General features: G+C 32.4%; 2 protein-coding genes across 2 annotated transcripts in view; both read left to right on the top strand.

The window, feature by feature from the left end:
* Positions 1 to 8,976: 8,976 nt before the first annotated feature.
* Positions 8,977 to 9,984, top strand: LOC123658840. Its single transcript, XM_045594135.1, has one exon. The coding sequence runs from the start codon at positions 8,977 to 8,979 to the stop codon at positions 9,982 to 9,984; it is 1,008 nt and encodes a 335-aa protein (XP_045450091.1).
* A 3,294-nt stretch (positions 9,985 to 13,278) lies between these two features.
* LOC123658911 (T-complex protein 1 subunit gamma) overlaps positions 13,279 to 19,119 on the top strand; it is a 9,342-nt gene continuing 3,501 nt past the window's right edge. The window contains exons 1-7 of the mRNA XM_045594201.1: positions 13,279 to 13,370; positions 13,444 to 13,505; positions 13,599 to 13,775; positions 14,073 to 14,270; positions 15,134 to 15,258; positions 16,930 to 17,125; positions 18,268 to 18,422. Of these exons, the coding sequence (XP_045450157.1) occupies positions 13,340 to 13,370; positions 13,444 to 13,505; positions 13,599 to 13,775; positions 14,073 to 14,270; positions 15,134 to 15,258; positions 16,930 to 17,125; positions 18,268 to 18,422 (944 nt within the window). The 5' untranslated portion in view covers positions 13,279 to 13,339. The remainder of the gene's footprint in view (positions 13,371 to 13,443; positions 13,506 to 13,598; positions 13,776 to 14,072; positions 14,271 to 15,133; positions 15,259 to 16,929; positions 17,126 to 18,267; positions 18,423 to 19,119) is intronic.

The raw sequence follows: 19,119 nt of genomic DNA, 5'->3' as shown, positions 1-19,119 counted from the left end.
TATAACAATTTTTCAATGCTTACATAATATTTAACGAGAGTACTTTATACTCGAGTTCGCTCTACGTCGTAGCGCTGTAGCATTTGTGGCGTAACGTTACCTGTGCTACGACACAAAGAAACCGCGTAGCTATGATGTGAATACAAAAATTTGGCATCTATATATTTTTTTTTTTCAAAATGGATGCGCTATACTTAGGATACAATAGTTTGAGTTATTAAATTATTTTTTTCTGTCTAAATTTTTTTCGTAGTATAATTTATTAATAGTGAACCACTTACTTGTTATCCTATCAGAATTCACTAATTATGTATGATGTTTATAGCAAGATGTTAATAGTAATAACTATGATTACCTAATTCACGAATTTAAAACATTTTTTTGTGTCAAATATTTTATTATCATATCATGTGTCAAATTGTTGAAAATTAAAACTTGAAAAATAAAACTTGAAAGTAGTGTTCTATATTTATTCAGTTATAAAGTGTTTTTTGCTAGTTTATTTATTGTAGGAAAATATGAAATGTGAAGTAAAATGTAGGCAACTTTTCGTAGCTCGATGTTCAGGGCTTTCATGGGAGCAGAGACAGTTTGCTATTGTACGGTACGATACGATAACGCTTTTATTAGGCTTCTCTCCGCGTCGAGAAATAAAATAAAAGATGTTTTTCCTCAGCAACGTCAAATATTGACGCAAATATGATTTTTATGGATAGACTGTTTATTCTTAGATTATTTTCCTTATATGTATAACAACATTTACATAAACATAACATGTACTTAAGCATTAAAGATATGCCACTAAAATGACAAGTAATAAAAATGGAATTATATACAAAAATTAGCTGACCCCGCAAACGTTTCTTTGCCATATATGTTATTAACCCGCTTAATCCCCCCCCCCTTATAACTTAGGGGTATGAAAAATAGATGTTGGCCGATTCTCAGACCTACCCGATATGCCCACAAAATTTTATTAAAATCGGTCGAGCCGTTTCGGAGGAGTTCAATTTTTAACACCATGACACGAGAATTTTATATATTAGATTGAAGCTGAGGTACATTCGAAAGGTGATGGCTTTTCTTTTTTCGTACGAAAAAATTACTTTACCCAACAGTGACATGCTTACAGGTTGTCTACAACTATACTACAACAAAATATGGGATGTATGGTGTGAAGGTTTATATGTATCTTATTTGATATAATTTCAAATGAATGGAACACATCTTGTTATTCGTCTTTGATTAAGTAACGATGAGCGTCTTAAGTTTACAAAGCATGTAATTAAGAGACTCGATGTGTAGGGAGTTTAATTTGCGGAAATTAATTAATTAATGTAACTAATGGATTATTTCACGTAAGTCTAGTCGTCTGTCACTGCTTGTTTATTACATTAAGATGTATTTATTATTGTACTAACTAAAAAAAGTGTTTCCTACATGTAAATCTCTACAATTCAATGTTTTATCTAACCTTATATCTATAAGGATTTAGAGAACGATATAACTTAATTCTAATGCATATTATCAGTTTTCATATTTAGTTTATCAGAGCTGGTGTGGCTTGTGAAGCGGCGGAAAAAACAAAAGCAGACAAATACAGGGGTCTAGGCTCCGAATATGATTTTGTCCCATTCGGTGTCGAGACCCTTGGTCCGTGGGGTCCTAGTGCTATAACACTTTTTAAGGAAATATCGAAAAGGTTATTCGACGTCACAGGAGACCGAAAAGCTGGCAGCTACTTCGGACAAAGAATTAGTCTAGCTATTCAAAGGGGGAACGCTGCCAGTATCTTCGGAACCTTGCCTAAAGGGACTCCTTTTAATAATATTTTTTAATTATTATATTATGTATATATATATATATATATATATATATATATACTTAAGATTTTTTAGTTTAATGTTATTTATCTAATTATTCTTATAATATTGTGAAATGATTTTCTAGTTATCTTGTAATTTTTTAAATTAACGCATAGCCAAAAATAAATATTGATAAGTTTTGATAACTTAGCTTAGAATTCGATTGTCCAAAAGTATGAGTTTATCAGAACACATTTAGTACAGTGTTTTATAAAAAAATCGTAAAAAAGTTCTAGATAAAAATACAATAGTATCTTGTTGAAAGAAACCCATCGAAAAACTCCAGTTTATTAATTTTTCAGTATCAAAGGAAAATCTCAAAATGATACGCAATCATTCATTCAAGCATCATTACATTCGCTCATTCGTTCGTTCGGTCCTCTTCATTTGGATCTGTCGTTATCGTAGCTCTGATCTGTTTAGGAAATTGCCTACATTCATTTTTATTTGAATATACTCAGTCTATGTATTTTCATTCGATTTGTTTTTGCTCCCATTTTACGTAATCGTAATTCCAACGTTCGTAACCTTATCAAAGATTGCATCTGTTTTGAGTAATTTCACTGTGGTAATTTACGGAAAGCTATTTCGCAACGTACTTGCAATTTCAAAATTTGGGGTTTTCACTCTGTGAATATAAAAGTCGTTATCATCAGATGAGAAAGACATTTCAATGACCTCATCATTACAGCCTATACAGTCCACTGCTGGACATAGGCCTCCACAAGTTTACGCCAAAAATAACGTGAACTCGTGTGTTTTGCCCATAGTCACCACGCTGGGCAGGCGGGTTGGTGACCGCAGTACTGGCTTTGTCGCACCGAAGACGCTGCTGCCCGTCTTCGGCCTGTGTATTTCAAAGCCAGCAGTTGGATGGTTATCCCGCCATCGGTCGGCTTCATAAGTTTCAAAGTGGTTGTGGAACCTTGTTATCCCTTAGTCGCCTCTTACGACACCCACGGGAAGAGAGGGGGTGGCTAAATTCTTTAGTGCCGTAGCCACACAGCACGAAATTTCAATGACCTGTAGACGAAAAAACTTACACTAAGCGTTTCTCATTACAACTCTTTGTAAAAAAAGTTTAGCTTTTCAACTCTATGATTAATGGTTAGGCAAGACATTATGTAAATATTAGAAAGACACAGCTATTATTTACATACATTACGTCTCACATTGTGTCGATTTGTGTCACTCAAGTGGTGCGACAAAACTTAAGGTAAAAAAAACCGATGGATATGTTTAATGTTTATTTTAGTAATAAGTACATTTTCTTCGACTTTGTTTCAAATTGTGAAATTTTAATCAAATGGTTCGGAAGCATTTCATATAGGTTTTAAACGTAATCTTTTTTTCGGACTATATTAATACAAAACAATCGTTAGTGTTGGAGACGCTAAATATTGCTTCTAAACATATTATTTTACCCCTTAATCACTTTCATAGCAAACAAATAATTTGCACTTATATTATAACTAGGTAACTTATCTATGTATCTGAAATATGTAGACTCATTCAACAATAATGATTGTGTCATCGTTTCTGCTAAATAGAAAGCACTAACGTTAAAATGGTTTGAAGTACAATTATAAAAAATGCTATATTCCAAGAAAGCATTAAAAACAGCATAAAAAAATTATAGTTTGTTATTAAAGACTTTAATAAATAGACGAAGTAATTAATGAGAAATTACTTTCCATCAGTGAAAAAGCTTAATATTGGAAGATAATTGAGAAAAATGTATACTTATAATAGATAATAATAAAAACAATCAAAAACAAATAAGGTCGTATAAATCAAGTACTTTAAGACACGATTATTATCGATGATATTACTTTTTTCGTTGTACTATAAAATCTCCAACGGTTTTTATAATACAATTTATTCAGATGGTTACTATTGTATCTAAACTGGAGTGCATAAAACCATCCATTAAAAGTTTTAAAGCAAAAAGTAAACCACGGCAGTGCATTCCGGCTTCCGTCAGTAATTAACAGTGCGCTCAGCTCTGTTTTATTTTTTACAGAGTGACGGATATCTAAAAACGGCTCTGTTGTGTGTATTGTGTGCGTATTTGTAAAATAATATTCGTATTACTTGTGGAATATTGTTATAGAAAACCTTAGATATGGCTTAGAATACATTGTAAATGTTTGTATTACATCTGTATTAGATTCGTCTTATTCAAACACATCATTTCTAGTTTCGTTCATCATTACGAATTGATTTTTATTCATATTTATATTACACTATTAAAGTCGTCGAAACAAAGCGATCATTTTAGTTTTATATTATTAACATGTAGCCAGGTACGAGTTTAACTTACATTAGTAGAAATTTCCTTATTTGTCTTTGATGTTACTGTCGCATAAAAAGTATACGTTTAATGACATTTAACACATCTCGTTCAGAAATAGTGACAAGAGTATCAAAGTAAATCTAGCAAAGTCACAGTATCTTCAGTGAAATTAAGCAATCTAGTTGAACGACTAGAACATAATGATATACCATCCTGACATGAATCAGTTCTAAAGCATATTCTGGCACAAAAGCCGTAACACAGACATGGTAGGCATAAATCATATCTTTTCAAGCGACCGTCTCAGAGTAAAGTACACTCAGTCGGATAATCGGGTACGTTTTAAAGCTGTCACCGGCTTAGCACCCCCTCCCACCCTAGCGGCACTTCACGTGCGTTTTGACGCGATTATCATAGCCGTCCTATCTACGCGCTATATTGTTTGTGGTGGCGGAGATGTAAGGCGAAACAATGTGTTGTACTATGATATTTATAATTAATAAAGATTTAAGTTAAAAATAAATAAAATGTAAAGAATTAAATAATAACATAATAATAACAATTCTACAAATAAAATCAGTAATAATTTATTTTATTTTATACTTTCTTAATAATAAATGATTCAGAACGATTTATAATTTTACAGCATTTATCGGATTTACATACGAGAATCGATTTCATTTCCAAAGACTTTCTTCGACGTACTTGCATAGTTGGTACATAGCCTAACGATTTTTATGATATCATGTGTAAAATATATTTACTTGTTTATTAAAAGTTCTGAATCTACTTTTTCCATAGCAAAAGCTTTATACTTCTCTCTGTCTAATGAACGTTACGATATAGGACATGACTAACTAAGTAGATAATTTTGCACAACAGATTACCGCATCCATTTTGCAAAGCACGCTTTGATGTTTCTTACATCAGTGAAATCTCTTTTACCACCCCGCCATCGGCGAGGTTTTTGAATTTGCTTCCTTTGTGGCGGTTTTAATATGGAAATTAAACGTTCGCTGCCGTGTGACGGCACACCTTGCTAATAATATTATTTAACGCTAAAACGAATCCTTTCTCGTCTAAGGATGAAAGTCGTATAAATTTTTTATCGCTTATAATTATTATGTTTCATGATAACGTTGTGTGGATTCGTTTAGTAATGAGATATACATACAAGTATTCTATTACAGTTGCTTTATAGTCATTAAAATTGAATAATGTACTTTAAATAAATAAACAAAGTAAATAATAGAGTAGTACTCTAGTAAGTAAGTACCTAAATTTTACTAAGACATTTTGATAGTTTATCCACTGTTTATAAATAAGTTAATAAATTAAAATTTGAAAAAATAAAAATAATTTTAAAAATATGTTCACGTAGGTATATTTAAACAAAAAAATAAATAAATACATAAAACAGTGAATTATAATATTCACAACAATTATGTTGACAATTAATAGGATGAATTTGACACTTGATACGCGACCAGCAAGCGATCAATTGCTACTTTACGTAACACGGTTAAAGAGCAATCGATCGCGTAATGCTTGCACCATTATTGGAATTACTTAATTTCATCTAATAGACACGTAGCATCGTTGATGTAAGCAGAGGTTTTTACTGTAGTACAATTTACATTAACATTACACGAATTACATTGATATTATGAGTTTACATGAAGTACAATACAACAATACGCTAAGTTTTAATTTAGCCTACTACTAAATGAGCAAAAAAATAATTTGCGATACTTAAAAGATGCTTTCTGCTTTATGTGCTGTACTGTTATGTAATAAATTATAGATATATGCATATATATCTTCCTATGGCTGGCAGTTACTCTTACTGGAAGATAATTTTCCTATCATGAATAATAATAACGATTATTATCCGGTATCTATGATAATAACCGGAACCGACGGCCTCACTTGCTACACCCGAGCAAGAAATAAATATTCTACAAATATAGACATGCTTATACTCCAAGCCCAAGGCCGCCGTTGTTAAGACCACCAAATCAGATAAATCAAAGATTGTACGAAATTTTAATGCAGAATTGCCAAAATACGTGCATTTGTTAGGTTAATAGCTTTTATACATCAGTTATTCAAGAAGTATGCACAATTATATATTGGTTTAATTTGTTATTGTTGTTTCATTTTAGTTATAGATATTTCTTAGTTGACGAAAAATACGACATAAGCGGAGGTATTGCATTATCTTTTTTAATGTTTTCATACACAATAAATACTTATTAAAGAGTATCTAGTAAAGGAACAACCTTATCATAAAGTTGCAGAGAGAAGTATCTTGGTTCCTTTATGTTGTAGAGCTTTTGGAAGAAACGAATGAAGAAATATGTTTTACTATCAAAGCTTTTTAAAATTGCCTCTTATTTAAATTATTTGTTCTTGGATGTTTCTCAAAACATCTTTCTTCAGGATTACATAGTTTATTTTATTATATAATTTCGTATTGTCAAAATAGGTATTGTAACATCAGTGTCATTAATACAATCAATCATTTATCAATGACCAATTACATCCGACACTGCATCGAAAATCCTATAAATTTACGTTTTTTTCAATCCGGACATAAAACGTTAGCTCTATTTGCGAGACTGGTTTTGCTTTAGCCGTGTACTCTCTGCGGGGGAAGCGTAGCCGTCATGTTTACCCATCGTCGCGTACGTAAGATTTCATCCCGCTTCACGCTCCGTATCAACTGTTTGAATAGAGATACGCCACTCTGAATTTATTGTGAACATCTCTCCTCTCCCCCCTACACCCTCATCCGCAGCCACCCCTCAGCCATTGTCACAAATCCGATGTATCGCTTTCACTGCGAACTCGCTCAATGATATGGTAATGTGACATTTAATTCCAATCATCGAGGGATCCTTTATTAATATAACAGACAAGGTCTTTTGTTACAATTTCAATTGTGCCATTGTCGATAACTTTCGGTTAACTCACGCTTAATCAACGGTAAGGGTTTATCTAATTGTTAGATTTTACTTATATAGTTGATTATCAAAAGCATAATCAATAATCGCTGTCTTGCTATATCAATCGCTATCGCAATTTAAATTTAATATTATTTAAGAGAAAAAAAGTTAACCTAATATTACAATTATAAATTAATTATAAGAACTAGGACTCGAAAATTTTGTACTAAGTATAACTAAAAAGATTCTCTAACAATAATTTAGGCACAATATTGTTAGCTCAAAATTACTATCAATAGTTATGTTTGCCGGCAAACGAAAAAAAACCGACTTCAATTACATCGACAAGTAATACAACGTAAAAAAAGGTAGACGAAAAAATAGTCAAGTATATATGCATTATCAAAGATTACTCCAAAAGTTGTAATCAGATCTCGATGAATTAATGTGACCACATAATAAACATCGGCTTTCGATTAAATAAAAAATCATCAAAATCAGTACACGCAGTAAAAAGTGAATTTTCGAGGGTTTCCCTCGAGTTCTCTGGGATCCCATCATCAGATCCTGGTTTCCTTATCATGGTACCACACTTAGGATATCTCCTTTCCAACAAACCTCTTTTTATTTTATTATCAAAATCGGTTCATAAACGACGAAATTATCCGCAAACAAACATTATATATATATACACGGTCGAATTGAGTAACCTCCTCCTTTTTTGAAGTCGGTTAAAAACTCATAATAATAATAATACTCTTTATCAAAACAAAGTAAATAGAATATGTACAAAAAAAGATGTACAAACATAGTTGTAAAGCGACAACATGGCAAATGTTTCGGTTAATTAAATATAAATCGTAATCCTAACTCTATTTTAATTTCTTTTTATTCTTTTAAAGTCAGACTAAAATTCATGCGTTTAAACAAGTTCTTCGGCTACTTATAACATACAATTTTGGTATAACTCATTACCTTTATTAAAAATGTTTATTTATTGTTCTTTCGTATTAATTTTCTATACTTAAACTAAAAACTTGGATAAGTTCTATTATTTTGTTTCAAATATATTAGTAGCGCAAATATTGCCAAAATATATAGAATATTATATACCTTTGTACATTGTATACCTTTTAAAGTCTTAGATACAAAAAAATTTACGTGTTGCCTTTTTAACAAACTGGGAGCAGGGAATAAAAAAAGTAAAGACAAACTGAATGCAACGAATCATTAGAATGCGGATGTATCTTCATTCGAATATTGGCAATAAAACACCGCTGAGCTGAAAAATCGATGTCGACAGACGAAACGACAAGTTTACGAGAACATGATGGTATAGACGTATACATGTTTATTTTAAAAATACAAGTTTGAAGGGTGTAAATGATACACTATTCTGTACCTATTTGTTATTCATAGTCGGTACAAATACTTAAATTATCAAAATTGATTATGCAACCTTTTTTTTGGAAATCGGAAAAAATTAATTCTGCATATTGTATTTACAAAAAAATTACATTATAGGTTCAAATATCGTCGTATATATATATATCGTCGTATATTTGAGTATTGCTGTAACCGCAACTAATCAAACAGTTGGTGATGTGTGTGCGAGTATATGGATAGATTTGTTGCGAAATTAAACATAGTGTTCCGAATAAACAAATAAATAAACAAGCGATTTCGCTTTAATGAAAATTTCATTAGGTTTATTATTAATTAAATAATTATCATGAAAATAGGTTTCTTACTTACACATACTTAACACATTTTTACAGATACTTAATTCTTTCGATATCCATACGTATTTAACGTATATTTTACAATTTCGTTATTAATAATATACCTTTATATTTGTTTTCAGATAATGGGTTCGGTTCAAGAAGAAAAACCTGCTGAAAGTGTAGCTAAAACACACGTACGCGAGCTACGGAATACTGAACTCGTTTCTCGCTTATTAGCGGCAACGCCGCCATACCTTTATAGCGCTTTACCGCTTCAACCGCACGCGTTTTTCTTCAGCGAGATGCTAAGATCGTTTGTGAACGCTCGTCATGGGTGTCGACCACCGCATTACCATCGTCGTTTCAAGCGTCGGTCTCATAAATATTTTGCTGAAAATGAAACTGAATGGAGACGCGATTGGCCGAAGCAAGATGACGATAAAAAGGAACCAGAAATACGTCCAGAAGTTCCACTTGAGCTTACCGTGGACAAGCAGCCGCGAGTTTGTGATCAGTCTCCTAGAAGACTGTCACCCAAAACTGAGCCCCCTAAGCCAAGTAGCCCTGGACCGCCTGGCAGACATTCAACGTTTGTAGATGTTGGCACAGAGGAACTTCCTAAGCCCGCTCCATGTGTTCCTCCTGGAAGGAATCCCGTCGAGGCAAATGCCGTTCCTCCTTCGAATTTGATACTACCCCCACCTCCACCTATGTGGTATCCACCGCTTTACAATCCTCAATTCGGTGTAGATCCACTCAATTTCTTCATTGATTTACGCGTTTCTGGTCATATTTATGACAGAAAAAGGGCCATGTCAGAAGCAATAGATCCAAATAGTGGTCCAGAAGTGAGGAATGATGAGTCTAATATAGAGAAAAGACTCGGAAAAGATTTTGGTCAAAAACCTAGACATTTATCTGCTTTTTCTGTTCCCGTTCGTTCTAGTCATAGCCAAGTTGATGGACCAGAAAAATTCTTTGAACGTAGTAATAGATTCTTGGGAAAACCAAACGGGACGTCGTATATAATGAGAAATTTAAAGAGCGTGTATGAAAATCTACATTCTGTTGAACAAAATGATGGTTTAAAAGAAAAAAATGAAGATACCAAAGGCGAATCATCAGATTTGGAGGACGATATTATGGACTGAGTGTCAGTTCAAAGTAAGAGTTGATAATTACGAATAATGGTTAGAACTAAGATTTTGTTATTACTTATATTTGTTGTGTGGCAATTTATAAAAGTTTTAACACACAAAAAAAAATACTCGTAGTTGACTTCATCCTTTTCAATTTTTAATATTAAGGTTTTAGTAACTTTTTGTTTTTATGAATTTTGAGAAAAAAGTTATTAATTAATTAATTATACTTATAAGTACATCAATCCTTATTAGCCTTATGAATTTGAAGGTTTGAATTTCGAGTTTTACCAGTCAAATTTTGAACATTTCTTGTACGAGATAGCATTATTCATGACTCATATGAGGGTAGAAGTATGCCGGTAAAAATGCTTGAACTCTCGATTAGTATAAGATGTCTCTTATAAAATTTTGAAATCATTTTTATGTAATTTTCTTAGTCTTTCGATATGCACTAATAAATTTTATGTACACGCCTTGGTCCATAATTAATCATATTTTAAGATATTCTATGGCAAATACACAATTGTTGAAAGAGTTCTAGTCATTTTTTAAATTTAAGCAATTAAATTAAATTTAAGGAATTCAATGATCTCACAAAATCTAGTACTAGTCGTTTATTATACATGTTGTTATATTATAAAAATGCTTAAGTGTAAATAATTTAAGTAGTATAACTAATAAATTTGTAAAAACTTTTAAGCTATAATATTTTTTTTCTTTAATGTTAGATGAGTAATAAAATATTTGAAAGCAATTATTGTTTCTTTTACTCCATTACTAATTGTGTACTCTCTCAAACGAAACACAAACGACTTCAATTACATTGACAAGTAGGTAAGCTAAACAATAATCAAGTGAATAAGCATTATTAAAAATAACACAAACAGTAGGTAATCGTAAGATCTCAATCAAATTTAAATAAAGCCACTTAACAAGCATCAGCTTTTGATTACAAAAAGAAACATGAAAATCGGTAAAATTGAATTGAGATTCTCCTTCTTTTTGAAGTTGGTTAAAAATCCATACGTACAAAAAAAGATGCAGTCGAATCGACAACCTCTTTCTTTTTTGAAGTCGACTAAAACAATAGTAATGAAATCGTATTTGTGATAGTGCTGCCATCTCTTGAATATTAGATTAACTGCGGCATGCAGATTCGTCTAAAGCTAAACAGTGTACATATTATTTTTTGTGACTGATATATGTGTATTTAATCCACAAGTTGGCTCTGGTATAAATACCAATAAAATTCCGTGGCCTTGAATATCTTATGAATATTTTGAAAAATAGTTTTCGGCAGTTTACACAACTACCTAGATCCTAGACTGTTCAGAGTGGTGTACGAATGCGAACCCCTCACCAGTTTGTTCGGGACAATCGCAAAAAATATACGACATTTAAGTGCAATAAGAAACCTTTGAAGAAAGACTGTATAGCCCGAGGATCAAATCGACCCGCCAGTACCATTAATCAGGCCTGCGACTGCTTAAGACTAGTGTCATCAATCTGCCCCACGACAGCTCTAATTTGAAAACAACAGAAATGATGACGCAGAAAACTTAACTTAAGTTTCTAAGCTTAATCATATTTATTAATAACTAGTAAATAGTAGAAATGAATCCTACTAATCATAGTAAAACTAAAAACACTAATGCGATTTATGTAATTTTACCTTATTTTCCGCCGACAACGTTTGTCATAAATTAAAGTTTTGGCGATGCTCAAAAATTTCGATCTCTACTCGAAGTTACAAAATAGCGCTAAAAGAATTTTCCGCAACTAAATCAGCGTATGGCAATATGGTATGGTAATTCATTTTCTCTAATCTCTTCAGTAAACTCGGGGAATTGTCAATGATTTAGCCAAGTGGATATAATAAAGTTCACAGGTCATATGACTGGTTTTAGAATTACAGACACATCAAAAAAAAAAAAAAAAAACCGGACAAGCATTGTTGATAAACGATACTTAGTACGACTAATGGTTTTGAACCACCATCATTTTCTAGTCTTTGAACAAGTGCAACCAGTCCATTACTTTTACCACACATATTCTTGCCTCCATCAGTTGTAATAGAATTCAAGTTTTTCCATCTAAGGTGCTTTTTATTAATGGTATTTTCAATTCTCTTAAAAATATCTGCCCTAGTTGTCGTGCTGTGAATATTATAGTTATCAAAAAGTTTTTCATAAAGATATAAAAAAAAACACCTGAGACTTAAGTAGGCTAAGTTTTCCACTTTTTAACTAGACGCATTTTTTTAAGATATAGGGGATTACTAAGAAAATTAAATATGTGAGATATAGATTAATTTTATTGGTCAATCACTGATTAATAATCTAAATAATTTGCAAATTGGAAATGGAACACATCTAAAACAAAATCTCTTGATGTTGCTTTCTTAAAATTGGTCCGAAAATTTTAGATTCATTTTTGTAGATAATAATTTCATTCACAATATTATTTTACGCTGCTGTAAAGCTGTAGCTGTATCAAATATCAGTATTATAATGCACATTTAATGATCGAGCTACGAAGTCGATGAAACTTGAATTTTCACTTAGCTTGCACATTGTTTTTTTTTTGGAGTCTACTCCATAAGAATCGATTTTCATATAAGACCCCCGGTATGAAAAAAATATGAGGAGGAAAATCAACTGAACGAGTGACCTCATTACGTTTCTCGTAACGCCATCTATCGGAAAGACAAACTACTAAGAAAACGTCGTCGTCTACGTTTTACGACGTTTTCTAATAACGCCATCGATCGATCGATAGATAGCGTTATTTGATTCGTTTATTTACAATTTGATATGGCATTAATATTTTTCTTAGACTAGTGAGCTTTTTTTGTGCTTTTGTAGACAGTCGATCTGAAGGAGAAAACTAGCCGTGCGTCGGAGCTGAAATATACTTTTTTTTTTCTATAACAATGGGGGCAAACGAGCTGTCAGCAGACGTATATATAGGCATCTGATGTTAAATGGCTACCGTCGCCCATGGACATCTGCAGCATAGGAGGAGTGCGGGTGCGATGCCAGCTTTTAGGAAAAAATGTCCGTACTCATGACACTTGAAAACCCCCAAATTATAGTGGTCAGGGAAAACCTTATGAGGAAGGTCATTCCCATTTTACATGTATGGGAAAAGAATGCATGCGAAGCTATTTCTTTAAGAAACAAATAATAGGCTTTACTAATCTGACACTTATAATCTGTGCTCAATTAGTGATAGATATTTAAAAAATTAAAATTTTATACTGGCAACTCTGTCTTAGTCACCACGCGATTTGCGAAATTACTTGATTTTCTTTTCTGGAAGTTCTGTTAGTTTGATTATTATAATATAATTATATTATATAAAAATGTTGGGCAGTCAACCAATAATAGTTTTGAGTGAGTAGAGTTTGTAATATCGTCTTAATAGATAGTAATAGTGCATTCCATATAATTTTTATGTTATTTTCAGACCAAAACACAAAACGTGATTCCGGCCGAAAGGTTCAATTGGAAAATATTAACGCTGGGAAGGTGATTTTCAATGAAAACTTTATTTAAGACGATTATTTTTATGGTTAACTATTATTTTATACTAAAATAAGTTTTGTGTTATACTTATTTTAGACGATAGCAGACGTTATTCGAACATGCCTCGGACCCCAAGCAATGTTAAAAATGTTGATGGATCCTATGGGTGGCATTGTCATGACAAATGACGGTAACGCTATACTTAGAGAGATCACTGTACAGCATCCAGCGGCTAAATTTATGATAGAAATCGCAAGAACTCAAGATGAAGAGGTTATATATTTCTTCCTTTATTATACCTATAGCTTTATGATGTTCCATGACATTTAAAATACACAGATTATCAACTGTTAAAAAATACTAATCTTTGATGTCTTTTCTTGCTAACTACAATGAAAGATGTTTACAACTAAACATACTCGAGTCTTTTTTTTAGCATGCTAAATTTTTCTAATAACAATATTCCTATTAGTAAGTGCTGTCTTTTAGTTTTTCTACTATTTAGTAATAATTATGGCGTGTAAAAAATGTGTCTAAATATTACAAATAATGAAAACCCTACATTTATAGGTAGGAGATGGCACAACATCAGTAATAGTACTTGCAGGAGAGATGTTAGCCGTTGCTGAGCCTTTTCTAGCACAGAACATCCATCCAACAGTCATAATCAGAGAGTATCGACAGGCCTTAGAGGATGCTGTTAAGTTGCTACAGGAGAAAATCTCTATCCCAATTGATCTTACTGATAGAGAAAAGCTTAAAGAAGTCGTGAGTATTTATGATAATTTAAATTGTATAATATATAATTAAATAATAGTAAATAAATATCTATTACATACACACACAGTCACACAGTTTTATAGGTAACAGCTGACTGATATAGCCTTTTTTTTTCGATACATACATACAAATAATACATATATAAATAAATATATATAAGTATATTAATAAAAGACTCGGGCAGGAATTGGACCATAGCTCCTGACGCAGAGAGTAGAGCCACTACAAAGTGTGCTAATAGACTAGTCAATTAGTTTTTCTTTCTTTATATAACATCTAACTTTACTATAATCCTTCGAGAAGACATAAATACTTAATAGAGTAATTAAAGTTACCAATCTATATAATAAAAAAAAAAAAAAAAAATTTCAAGTGCTGTTCGTTTGTCTCACTAAAACTCAAGAATGACTGGACAGATTTGGCAGATTTTGATCTTGAACTATTTGTGGAAGTTCAGGGAAGGTTTCAACAGTAAGAAAAATAAATATAAATAATATGTAAGCGAAAATACAAAAAACGACAGCTTAATTTTTCAATATAAAATGTTGCCTAGCTGTGAAACATAATTGTCATTTGGCTCTCAAATAATTATAGGTGCATTCAGTAAGTCTTGTCCATATTTTTCACAAATATATGTAGGTGATATGATGTTCGCCGGGTCATCTAGTTTTATTATAATTTAAAACAAAGTTAAAATCTGTTGTTCAATGTTTTAACTAAAAAAAATATTGAAAAGATAATCAACTCATTACAAAACTAGTAAAATTTTATAACTTATATTGATTAATTACCATTTTACTTGTATACATGTATGTATATTGTGTGATAATGCTTTTTTGTGTACATTTCAGATTCGTTCATGTGTCGGTACTAAATATATTGGTCGCTGGGCAGACTTAGCTGTAGATATTGCTCTTGATGCTGTTAACACAGTAACTATTAATGAAAACGGACGAGTGGAGGTAGACATTAAAAAGTAAGTTTATTTTAAAAATTGATTTAGTTTTTAAAAGGTTGAGTCGGCGGAATCCCTAACAGTTCTGCCGACTCCGCACAGAGATGTCTAGCTGTTACGTTTCTAAGCCTCAGTGGAAAAAATCGTCCACTCTGCTGACGACTTCGCGTGGGTACTTGTATATATATAACTTATATAACTTATATGTATACTATATGCCTTGTAACATTGTTTTTACTTTTTTTATTTATATAGGTGCACGTTTTAAAAATAAAAAAAACTAACTGGCATTGCAGATTTTTTTTTTTTGTGAAGCTAAATTCTGGCAATGAACATGTTAATATAATTTTTAATTGAGTTCATAATAAACAAAACTCTGTTATTAACCGACTTCCAAAAAAGGAGGAGGTTCTCAATTCGACTGTATTTTTTTTTTTTTATGTATGTTACATCAGAACTTTTGACCGGGTGGACCGATTTCGACAATTTTTTTTTTAATCGAAAGGTGGTGTGTGTCAATTGGTCCCATTTAAATTTATTGAGATCTAACAACTACTTTTCGAGTTATATCTAATAATGCGTTTTTACTTGACGCTTTTTTCGTCGACCTACGTTGTATTATACCGCATAACTTTCTACTGGATGTACCGATTTTGATAATTCTGTTTTTGTTAGAAAGGGGATATCCCTAGTTTAGTACCGTGATAAGGAAACCAGGATCTGATGATGGGATCCCAGAGAAATCGAGGGAAACTCTCGAAAATCTGCAATAACTTTTTACTGGGTGTACCGGTTTTGATAATTTTTAATTTAATCGAAAGCTGATGTTTATCATGTGGTCACATATAAATTTTATCAAGATCTGATAACTACTTTTTGAGTAATCTTTGATAACGCGTAGTTACTTGACTATTTTTTCGTCGATCTACGTTGTATTACTCGTCGATGAAATTGAAGTCGGTTTTTTTTTCGTTTGTGAGCAAACACAATTATTAGTTTGTAAATATCATATCTATAATTTAAATAGTGTTGAAAAAATACTGAAGAGTATAAATACATGCAAAAGCTTTTGAGTGAATTATTTTAAGGATTAGTGTACTGAATTAATAAATAGGTATGGGAAGGATCTCTCTACTCATCTCATCTGAGATGAGATGATGAGATCATCTACTTTCGATATTTATTTATAACTTCCTACATTTAACAAAAAGACAGTCCAACAGCTGCATCAAGTTGAGGGTCCCTACTTTACTTAGTTTTAGGGTGGGTAGGTGCTAAGGGGATATCCATTAATTACGTGAGCTCAGATTGGGGGGCAAGGGGTCCAATGAAATCTCACCAAATCTCATTTAGACCGAGAAAAACTCGCGTCAACTTCAAAAAATATAAAATATTACAGATGTTATAAACAATTATTTTGAGTGTTCATTTTGCCCGCTGAAATAAACCTCATGGCTATTAAAATCATTTAGTTTTTGCTTTGAATTTAATTTAATTTAAATAAATTAACTGTAGTATATTTGAACAGTTTATTATTTCCCATCAACCTCTATTATATTCAGTGTCAATCTCACGTAAGGAGGGGGGTCCAAGAAATCTCACTAAATCTCACCTAAGGGAGGGAGGAGTCTAAACTTATTGAAAATTAGCCATTTGCTTACATACCCTTAATTTGAAAATAATTTGTTATAGCTACGCTAAAGTAGAGAAAATTCCCGGAGGCACAGTAGAAGAATCGAAGGTATTGAACGGTGTGATGATCAACAAAGACGTCACTCATCCTAAAATGAGACGTTTCATTGAGAACCCTCGCATCATACTGCTGGACTGCCCTCTTGAGTACAAGAAAGGAGAGAGTCAGACGAACATTGAGATTGTTGGGGAGCAGGTATGTTTTATATGAGCTTTATAAATTCTGGTTATTTTATTGTAGTTATGATTCAGTAATTCATATCCCATCCATATGGGTAAGTATATAGAATATAAATATTTTACAATCATGATTCAGTCTGTAACATCCCACTGCTGGGTATAGAATTCTTTCTCTATGCAGGAGAAGGAGTGGAGCTAATCCACCACGCTACTCCAATGCGGTTTGGTGGATATGTTCCCTACTATGAGCAACGATCATTATCAGGTGTACATGATAACAACTAGGACATACGGCTTAACATGCTTTCCGAGGCTCGTTTGGGACAACAACAAGGACAGACATCCAAACCTGAAAGAAATATTTATACAGTAACTAGTATTCATCCTGAGCGAAAACCAAACCCGCAATCCGTCGGTGTTTTAGGCGACTACTCGCACCACTACACCAGAGCTACAGCCATGGATTGTACCTGTTGTGCTGGCGGTTGCGGGTTCGATCCCCGCACATGACAAACATTTGTATTGGCCATATAGGTGTTTGCCGTGGTCTGGGTGTTTGTGCAGTCATTGTGGGTCTCCCCACCGTGCCTCGGATAGCAAGTTAAGCCATTGTCCCGTTTGTTATCATGTACATCTGATAGCGATCGTTACTCATAGTAGAGAATATATCTGCCAACCCGCATTGGAGCAGCGTGGTGGATTAAGCTCTGATCCTTCTCCTACATGGGGAAAGAGGCCTATGCCCAGTAGTGGAATATTACAGGCTGAAGCGAAACAATTGTAAATTCTAATTTATTGAGACTAGGGTCTAGTGACGCATTTTTGGAAGTTTTTTTCTCTAAATAATTGTATATAATTGAATATCTATCAAGTGTGTTAATGAAACAATGTTTTCGGTAAGAATGTGTGAATGAACAAAGACTTTATTAAATATATTAATTCTTACATAAATATAAAAGTTTGACAATACAATACATGTGGCACATGCAGGCATGCAGGCATGTGGGTGTGTACAATATATATTTTAAGACATAATAATAAAGTGTAAAAATTAGTTCCTTTACGATTTTACTCCAATGCCCCTATATAATGCTGTCACAGATAAATATCATAATACAAATTAACTGTGATTTTTAAGTAATCATAATTGATTTGCAGGACTTCACAAAACTGCTTCAATTAGAAGAAGAGCATGTCCAACGTCAATGTGAAGATATAATTGCTTTGAAGCCTGATATCGTATTCACGGAGAAGGGTGTATCAGATTTAGCTCAGCATTATCTAGTAAAAGCTGGTATTACTGCTATTCGCAGGTGAGATATTATTATTTTAGGTTTTATTTATTTGGTAACTGTTTAGGTTCATCGTCACCTGGGATTTTAAGCCTAAGATAAATTGGAAATATTAACATTTCATATTTTACCTTTTCATAATTTATTTAAGTTGTATGTATACTACAAATATAGATTAGAAAAAAACTTCTTTAGTTGGCCCTACAGTAATATACGAAACGTAACTCTCTCTTTCTGTTTTCACTAACATAATTATCTCCCTCTCAAATTCGTCTCGCCCGATTACATTTTTCGTAACGCTCTCGTCACGCATTCACCAATTTATTCCCCAAGTCAAGCGCGTGTAAAGTAGTTTTACTTCACTAAGGTAATTCAATTCAGTTCAAAAGTGAGGTTTATTTATTAAATTGTAAATATTGAATTAAATAACTTAAATTTAAAACAAAAAATGTAACTCATTACCAGAGGCCTCAATTGTCCTTCTGCTTTTATAATAATTTTTAATTTTTATTTGCAATAATTATTGAAATGCAAAAACTACCAAAATGTTTACATTAAAATAGTGTTATGAAAAGTATAGCTAGCTAGCTGTGCCGGCGATTTCGTCCGGGTGGACTTTGACAAAAAAGTTATTGTTCAGATTGCAGAGTTATAAAATAAAAATATTTCTAAAAAAAGTGGCCTAAGTTATTACGTCAGCTGTCTGTCAGTGAAAGTC

The sequence above is a fragment of the Melitaea cinxia genome, chromosome 13, assembly GCF_905220565.1.
Source record: "Melitaea cinxia chromosome 13, ilMelCinx1.1, whole genome shotgun sequence".
Classification (NCBI taxonomy): domain Eukaryota; kingdom Metazoa; phylum Arthropoda; class Insecta; order Lepidoptera; family Nymphalidae; genus Melitaea; species Melitaea cinxia.
This window is presented reverse-complemented; position numbering and strand designations above follow the sequence as displayed.